Source organism: Triplophysa dalaica, chromosome 2 (assembly GCF_015846415.1).
Source record: "Triplophysa dalaica isolate WHDGS20190420 chromosome 2, ASM1584641v1, whole genome shotgun sequence".
In the NCBI taxonomy this organism is placed as follows: domain Eukaryota; kingdom Metazoa; phylum Chordata; class Actinopteri; order Cypriniformes; family Nemacheilidae; genus Triplophysa; species Triplophysa dalaica.
Genome location: NC_079543.1, coordinates 4,101,756 through 4,111,800, shown reverse-complemented (window position 1 = coordinate 4,111,800; position 10,045 = coordinate 4,101,756). Strand labels below are relative to the sequence as shown.

The 10,045-nt window shown below is 49.4% G+C and overlaps 2 protein-coding genes across 2 annotated transcripts; both read left to right on the top strand.

Moving 5' to 3' along the window:
- Nucleotides 1-1,442: 1,442 nt before the first annotated feature.
- Nucleotides 1,443-5,591, top strand: LOC130436402 (mucin-2-like; the record flags this gene model as incomplete). The annotated part of the gene is made up of 4 exons (XM_056767021.1): nucleotides 1,443-2,400; nucleotides 2,507-2,625; nucleotides 3,030-3,383; nucleotides 4,608-5,591. Coding segments are annotated over 4 exons (2,415 nt in total), but the record flags the coding sequence as incomplete, so codon positions are not given.
- A 703-nt stretch (nucleotides 5,592-6,294) lies between these two features.
- On the top strand, nucleotides 6,295-9,532 carry LOC130436388 (integumentary mucin C.1-like; the record flags this gene model as incomplete). Its single annotated transcript, XM_056767012.1, has 2 exons — nucleotides 6,295-6,341; nucleotides 9,067-9,532. Coding segments are annotated over exons 1-2 (513 nt in total), but the record flags the coding sequence as incomplete, so codon positions are not given.
- Nucleotides 9,533-10,045: the final 513 nt, after the last annotated feature.

The following is a 10,045-nucleotide window of genomic DNA, read 5'->3' as shown; positions in this document are numbered from 1 at the left end:
CAGTCACATGATATACATAATATATATTAATTCTTGGATTTTATATTTCTGTTTTGTCCTACCCCTTCTTCTTTCTAACCTTTTCAGAAACCCATGCTCCACCTTCTTGTTCAAATTCCAATTCAAAGTCAAAGGATCCAAAATGTAAGAGCCCCACCACAACCTCTAGTCCCACCACCACAACCTCAAGTCCCACCACCTCATCAGGCCCCACCACAACATTAAGTCCCACCACCTCAACATCAAGCCCCACCACAACCTCAACTCTCAGCACAACATCAAGCCCCACCACAACCTCAACTCCCACCACCACGTCAGGACCCACCACAACATCAGTTCCCATCACAACGTCTGGCCCCACAACCACGTCGGACGCGACCACAACCTCAAGTCTCACCACCACAACATCAAGCCCCACCACCACAACATCAAGCCCCACCACCACAACATCAAGCCCAACCACCACAACCTCAAGTCCCACCACTACAACCTCAATTCCCACCACAACAACCTCAAGTCCCACAACAACCACAAGTCCCACAACAACCTCTAGCCCCTCCACGACAACCTCAAGTCCCACTACCTCTTCAGGCCCCACCACAACATTAAGAACCACCACCTCAACATCAAGCCCCTCCACAACCTCAACTCCCACCACAACCTCAAGTCCCACCACCACGTCAGTACCCACCACAACTTCAGTTCCAATTACAACGTCTGGCCCCACAACCACGTCGGACACCACCACAACCTCAAGTCTCACCAACACAACATCAAGCCCCACCACCACAACATCAAGCCCAACCACCACAACATCAAGCCCCACCACCACAACATCCAGCCCCACCACCACGTCACGTGCCACCACCATGTCAGGCACCACCACAACCTCAAGTCTCACCACCACAACCTCAAGTCCCACCACAACAACATCAAGTCCCACCACCACAACAACAAGTCCCACCACAACAACCTCAAGTCCCACCACCACAACAACAAGCCCCACCACCACAACACCAAGCCCCACCATCACAACCAGAAGTCCCACCAAAACGTCAAGCCACACAAAATCAAGTTCAGAGGAGGATTCTACTGGCGAATCACAGGAAAAAAGCACTAGTAAGTTTTACAATCTCTTTTTTAGTCAATTTCCTTTTACTGAGTTTTTGAATGTGTTCGTTGTAACAGTCACATGATATACATAATATATATTAATTCTTGGATTTTATATTTCTGTTTTGTCCTACCCCTTCTTCTTTCTAACCTTTTCAGAAACCCATGCTCCACCTTCTTGTTCAAATTCCAATTCAAAGTCAAAGGATCCAAAATGTAAGAGCCCCACCACAACCTCAAGCCCCTCCACGACAACATCAAGTCCCACCACCAAAACCTCAAGTCCCACCACCTCATCAGGCCCCACCACAACATTAAGTCCCACCACCTCAACATCAAGCCCCACCACAACCTCAACTCCCAGCACAACATCAAGCCCCACCACAACCTCAACTCCCACCACAACCTCAAGTCCCACCACCACGTCAGGCGCCACCACAACCTCAAGTCCCACCACCACAACCTCAAGTCCCACCACCACAACCTCAAGTCCCACCACCTCAACATCAAGCCCCACCACAACCTCAACTCTCACCACAACCTCAAGTCCCACCACCACGTCAGGACCCACCACAACATCAGTTCCCATCACAACGTCTGGCCCCACAACCACGTCGGACGCCACCACAACCTCAAGTCTCACCACCACAACATCAAGCCCCACCACCACAACATCAAGCCTCACCACCACAACATCAAGCCCAACAACCACAACCTCAAGTCCCACCACCACAACGTCAATTCCCACCACAACAACCTCAAGTCCCACAACAACCACAAGTCCCACAACAACCTCTAGCCCCTCCACTACAACCTCAAGTCCCACTACCTCTTCAGGCCCCACCACAACATTAAGAACCATCACCTCAACATCAAGCCCCACCAAAACCTCAACTCCCACCACAACCTCAAGTCCCACCACCACGTCAGGACCCACCACAACTTCAGTTCCCATCACAACGTCTGGCACCACAACCACGTCGGACACCACCACAACCTCAAGTCTCACCACCACAACATCAAGCCCCACCACCACAACATCAAGCCCAACCACCACAACCTCAAGTCCCACCACCACAACCTCAAGTCCCACCACCACAACTTCAAGTCCCACCACAACAACCTCAAGTCCCACCACCACAACAACAAGTCCCACCACAACAACCTCAAGTCGCACCACAACAACATCAAGCCCAACCACCACAACATCAAGCCCCACCACCACAACATCCAGCCCCACCACCACGTCACGTGCCACCACCATGTCAGGCGCCACCACAACCTCAAGTCTCACCACCACAACCTCAAGTCCCACCACAACAACATCAAGTCCCACCACCACAACAACAAGTCCCACCACAACAACCTCAAGTCCCACCACCACAACAACAAGCCCCACCACCACAACACCAAGCCCCACCATCACAACCAGAAGTCCCACCAAAACGTCAAGCCACACAAAATCAAGTTCAGAGGAGGATTCTACTGGCGAATCACAAGAAAAAAGCACTAGTAAGTTTTACAATCTCTTTTTTAGTCAATTTCCTTTTACTGAGTTTTTGAATGTGTTCATTGTAACAGTCACATGATATACATAATATATATTAATTCTTGGATTTTATATTTCTGTTTTGTCCTACCCCTTCTTCTTTCTAACCTTTTCAGAAACCCATGCTCCACCTTCTTGTTCAAATTCCAATTCAAAGTCAAAGGATCCAAAATGTAAGAGCCCCACCACAACCTCAAGCCCCTCCACGACAACATCAAGTCCCACCACCACAACCTCAAGTCCCACCACCTCATCAGGCCCCACCACAACATTAAGTCCCACCACCTCAACATCAAGCCCCACCACAACCTCAACTCCCAGCACAACATCAAGCCCCACCACAACCTCAACTCCCACCACAACCTCAAGTCCCACCACCACGTCAGGCGCCACCACAACCTCAAGTCTCACCACCACAACATCAAGCCCCACCACCACAACATCAAGCCCAACCACCACAACCTCAAGTCCCACCACCACAACTTCAAGTCCCACCACAACAACCTCAAGTCCCACCACCACAACAACAAGTCCCACCACAACAACCTCAAGTCGCACCACAACAACATCAAGCCCAACCACCACAACATCAAGCCCCACCACCACAACATCCAGCCCCACCACCACGTCACGTGCCACCACCATGTCAGGCGCCACCACAACCTCAAGTCTCACCACCACAACCTCAAGTCCCACCACAACAACATCAAGTCCCACCACCACAACAACAAGTCCCACCACAACAACCTCAAGTCCCACCACCACAACAACAAGCCCCACCACCACAACACCAAGCCCCACCATCACAACCAGAAGTCCCACCAAAACGTCAAGCCACACAAAATCAAGTTCAGAGGAGGATTCTACTGGCGAATCACAAGAAAAAAGCACTAGTAAGTTTTACAATCTCTTTTTTAGTCAATTTCCTTTTACTGAGTTTTTGAATGTGTTCATTGTAACAGTCACATGATATACATAATATATATTAATTCTTGGATTTTATATTTCTGTTTTGTCCTACCCCTTCTTCTTTCTAACCTTTTCAGAAACCCATGCTCCACCTTCTTGTTCAAATTCCAATTCAAAGTCAAAGGATCCAAAATGTAAGAGCCCCACCACAACCTCAAGCCCCTCCACGACAACATCAAGTCCCACCACCACAACCTCAAGTCCCACCACCTCATCAGGCCCCACCACAACATTAAGTCCCACCACCTCAACATCAAGCCCCACCACAACCTCAACTCCCAGCACAACATCAAGCCCCACCACAACCTCAACTCCCACCACAACCTCAAGTCCCACCACCACGTCAGGCGCCACCACAACCTCAAGTCCCACCACCACAACCTCAAGTCCCATCACCACAACCTCAAGTCCCACCACCACAACTTCAAGTCCCACCACAACAACCTCAAGTCCCACCACCACAACAACAAGTCCCACCACAACAACCTCAAGTCCCACCACAACAACCTCAAGTCCCACCACCACAACAACAAGCCCCACCACCACAACACCAAGCCCCACCATCACAACCAGAAGTCCCACCAAAATGTCAAGCCACACAAAATCAAGTTCAGAGGAGGATTCTACTGGCGAATCACAAGAAAAAAGCACTAGTAAGTTTTACAATCTCTTTTTTAGTCAATTTCCTTTCACTGAGTTTTTGAATGTGTTCGTTGTAACAGTCACATGATATACAAAATATATATTAATTCTTGGATTTTATATTTCTGTTTTGTCCTACCCCTTCTTCTTTCTAACCTTTTCAGAAACCCATGCTCCACCTTCTTGTTCAAATTCCAATTCAAAGTCAAAGGATCCAAAATGTAAGAGCCCCACCACAACCTCAAGCCCCTCCACGACAACATCAAGTCCCACCACCACAACCTCAAGTCCCACCACCTCATCAGGCCCCACCACAACATTAAATCCCACCACCTCAACATCAAGCCCCACCACAACCTCAACTCCCAGCACAACATCAAGCCCCACCACAACCTCAACTCCCACCACAACCTCAAGTCCCACCACCACATCAGGCGCCACCACAACCTCAAGTCCCACCACCACAACCTCAAGTCCCACCACCACAACCTCAAGTCCCACCACCACAACTTCAAGTCCCACCACCACAACATTAAGTCCCACCACCTCAACATCAAGCCCCACCACAACCTCAACTCCCAGCACAACATCAAGCCCCACCACAACCTCAACTCCCACCACAACCTCAAGTCCCACCACCACAACTTCAAGTCCCACCACCACAACCTCAAGCCCCTCCACGACAACATCAAGTCCCACCACCACAACCTCAAGTCCCACCACCTCATCAGGCCCCACCACAACATTAAGTCCCACCACCTCAACATCAAGCCCCACCACAACCTCAACTCCCAGCACAACATCAAGCCCCACCACAACCTCAACTCCCAACACAACCTCAAGTCCCACCACCACGTCAGGCGCCACCACAACCTCAAGTCCCACCACCACAACCTCAAATCCCACCACCACAACCTCAAGTCCCACCACCACAACCTCAAGTCCCACCACCACAACTTCAAGTCCCACCACAACAACCTCAAGTCCCACCACCTCAACATCAAGCCCCACCACAACCTCAACTCCCACCACAACCTCAAGTCCCACCACCACAACCTCAAGTCCCACCACCACAACCTCAAGTCCCACCACCACAACCTCAAGTTCCACCACCAAAACTTCAAGTCCCACCACAACAACCTCAAGTCCCACCACCTCAACATCAAGCCCCACCACAACCTCAACTCCCACCACAACCTCAAGTCCCACCACCACAACTTCAAGTCCCACCACCACAACCTCAAGTCCCACCACCACAACCTCAAGTCCCACCACCACAACTTCAAGTCCCACCACAACAACCTCAAGTCCCACCACCTCAACATCAAGCCCCACCACAACCTCAACTCCCACCACAACCTCAAGTCCCACCACCACAACTTCAAGTCCCACCACCACAACCTCAAGTCCCACCACCACAACCTCAAGTCCCACCACCACAACTTCAAGTCCCACCACAACAACCTCAAGTCCCACCACCTCAACATCAAGCCCCACCACAACCTCAACTCCCACCACAACCTCAAGTCCCACCACCACAACCTCAAGTCCCACCACCACAACCTCAAGTCCCACCACCACAACCTCAAGTCCCAACACCACAATTTCAAGTCCAACCACAACAACCTCAAGTCCCACCACCACAACCTCAAGTCCCACCACCACAACCTCAAGTCCCACCACCACAACAACAAGCCCCACCACCACAACACCAAGCCCACCCATCACAACCAGAAGTCCCACCAAAACGTCAAGCCACACAAAATCAAGTTCAGAGGAGGATTCTGCTGGCGAATCACAAGAAAAAAGCACTAGTAAGTTTTACAATCTCTTTTTTATCAATTTCCTTTTACTGAGTTTTTGAATGTGTTCATTGTAACAGTCACATGATATACATAATGTATATTAATTCTTGGATTTTATATTTCTGTTTTGTCCTACCCCTTCTTCTTTCTAACCTTTTCAGAAACCCGTGCTCCACCTTCTTGTTCAAATTCCAATTCAAAGTCAAAGGATCCAAAATGTACGAGCCCCACCACAACCTCAAGCCCCTCCACGACAACATCAAGTCCCACCACCTCAACATCAAGCCCCACCACAACCTCAACTCTCACCACAACCTCAAGTCCCACCACCACGTCAGGACCCACCACAACATCAGTTCCCATCACAACGTCTGGCCCCACAACCACGTCGGACGCCACCACAACCTCAAGTCTCACCACCACAACAGCAAGCCCCACCACCACAACATCAAGCCTCACCACCACAACATCAAGCCCAACAACCACAACCTCAAGTCCCACCACCACAACGTCAATTCCCACCACAACAACCTCAAGTCCCACAACAACCACAAGTCCCACAACGACCTCTAGCCCCTCCACTACAACCTCAAGTCCCACTACCTCTTCAGGCCCAACCACAACATTAAGAACCACCACCTCAACATCAAGCCCCACCAAAACCTCAACTCCCACCACAACCTCAAGTCCCACCACCACGTCAGGACCCACCACAACTTCAGATCCCATCACAACGTCTGGCCCCACAACCACGTCGGACACCACCACAACCTCAAGTCTCACCACCACAACATCAAGCCCCACCACCACAACATCAAGCCCAACCACCACAACCTCAAGTCCCACCACCACAACCTCAAGTCCCACCACCACAACTTCAAGTCCCACCACAACAACCTCAAGTCCCACCACCACAACAACAAGTCCCACCACAACAACCTCAAGTCCCACCACAACAACCTCAAGTCCCACCACCACAACAACAAGCCACACCACAACACCAAGCCCCACCATCACAACCAGAAGTCCCACCAAAATGTCAAGCCACACAAAATCAAGTTCAGAGGAGGATTCTTCTGGCGAATCACAAGAAAAAAGCACTAGTAAGTTTTACAATCTCTTTTTTAGTCAATTTCCTTTTACTGAGTTTTTGAATGTGTTCGTTGTAACAGTCACATGATATACATAATATATATTAATTCTTGGATTTTATATTTCTGTTTTGTCCTACCCCTTCTTCTTTCTAACCTTTTCAGAAACCCATGCTCCACCTTCTTGTTCAAATTCCAATTCAAAGTCAAAGGATCCAAAATGTAAGAGCCCCACCACAACCTCAAGCCCCTCCACGACAACATCAAGTCCCACCACCACAACCTCAAGTCCCACCACCTCATCAGGCCCCACCACAACATTAAGTCCCACCACCTCAACATCAAGCCCCACCACAACCTCAACTCCCAGCACAACATCAAGCCCCACCACCACAACATCAAGCCCAACCACCACAACCTCAAGTCCCACCACCACAACCTCAAGTCCCACCACCACAACTTCAAGTCCCACCACAACAACCTCAAGTCCCACCACAACAACAACAAGACCTACCACAACAACCTCAAGTCCCACCACAACAACCTCAAGTCCCACCACCACAACAACAAGCCCCACCATCACAACCAGAAGTCCCACCAAAATGTCAAGCCACACAAAATCAAGTTCAGAGGAGGATTCTACTGGCGAATCACAAGAAAAAAGCACTAGTAAGTTTTACAATTTCTTTTTTAGTCAATTTCCTTTTACTGAGTTTTTGAATGTGTTCGTTGTAACAGTCACATGATATACATAATATATATTAATTCTTGAATTTTATATTTCTGTTTTGTCCTACCCCTTCTTCTTTCTAACCTTTTCAGAAACCCATGCTCCACCTTCTTGTTCAAATTCCAATTCAAAGTCAAAGGATCCAAAATGTAAGAGCCCCACCACAACCTCAAGCCCCTCCACGACAACATCAAGTCCCACCACCACAACCTCAAGTCCCACCACCTCATCAGGCCCCACCACAACATTAAGTCCCACCACCTCAACATCAAGCCCCACCACAACCTCAACTCCCAGCACAACATCAAGCCCCACCACAACCTCAACTCCCACCACAACCTCAAGTCCCACCACCACGTCAGGCACCACCACAACCTCAAGTCCCACCACCACAACCTCAAGTCCCACCACCACAACTTCAAGTCCCACCACAACAACCTCAAGTCCCACCACCACAACAACAAGTCCCACCACCACAACCTCAAGTCCCACCACAACAACCTCAAGTCCCACCACCACAACAACAAGCCCCACCATCACAACCAGAAGTCCCACCAAAATGTCAAGCCACACAAAATCAAGTTCAGAGGAGGATTCTACTGGCGAATCACAAGAAAAAAGCACTAGTAAGTTTTACAATCTCTTTTTTAGTCAATTTCCTTTTACTGAGTTTTTGAATGTGTTCGTTGTAACAGTCACATGATATACATAATATATATTAATTCTTGGATTTTATATTTCTGTTTTGTCCTACCCCTTCTTCTTTCTAACCTTTTCAGAAACCCATGCTCCACCTTCTTGTTCAAATTCCAATTCAAAGTCAAAGGATCCAAAATGTAAGAGCCCCACCACAACCTCTAGTCCCACCACCACAACCTCAAGTCCCACCACCTCATCAGGCCCCACCACAACATTAAGTCCCACCACCTCAACATCAAGCCCCACCACAACCTCAACTCTCAGCACAACATCAAGCCCCACCACAACCTCAACTCCCACCACCACGTCAGGACCCACCACAACATCAGTTCCCATCACAACGTCTGGCCCCACAACCACGTCGGACGCGACCACAACCTCAAGTCTCACCACCACAACATCAAGCCCCACCACCACAACATCAAGCCCCACCACCACAACATCAAGCCCAACCACCACAACCTCAAGTCCCACCACTACAACCTCAATTCCCACCACAACAACCTCAAGTCCCACAACAACCACAAGTCCCACAACAACCTCTAGCCCCTCCACGACAACCTCAAGTCCCACTACCTCTTCAGGCCCCACCACAACATTAAGAACCACCACCTCAACATCAAGCCCCTCCACAACCTCAACTCCCACCACAACCTCAAGTCCCACCACCACGTCAGTACCCACCACAACTTCAGTTCCAATTACAACGTCTGGCCCCACAACCACGTCGGACACCACCACAACCTCAAGTCTCACCAACACAACATCAAGCCCCACCACCACAACATCAAGCCCAACCACCACAACATCAAGCCCCACCACCACAACATCCAGCCCCACCACCACGTCACGTGCCACCACCATGTCAGGCACCACCACAACCTCAAGTCTCACCACCACAACCTCAAGTCCCACCACAACAACATCAAGTCCCACCACCACAACAACAAGTCCCACCACAACAACCTCAAGTCCCACCACCACAACAACAAGCCCCACCACCACAACACCAAGCCCCACCATCACAACCAGAAGTCCCACCAAAACGTCAAGCCACACAAAATCAAGTTCAGAGGAGGATTCTACTGGCGAATCACAAGAAAAAAGCACTAGTAAGTTTTACAATCTCTTTTTTAGTCAATTTCCATGTACTGAGTTTTTGAATGTGTTCATTGTAACAGTCACATGATATACATAATATATATTAATTCTTGGATTTTATATTTCTGTTTTGTCCTACCCCTTCTTCTTTCTAACCTTTTCAGAAACGCATGCTCCACCTTCTTGTTCAAATTCCAATTCAAAGTCAAAGGATCCAAAATGTAAGAGCCCCACCACAACCTCAAGCCCCTCCACGACAACATCAAGTCCCACCACCACAACCTCAAGTCCCACCACCTCATCAGGCCCCACCACAACATTAAGTCCCACCACCTCAACATCAAGC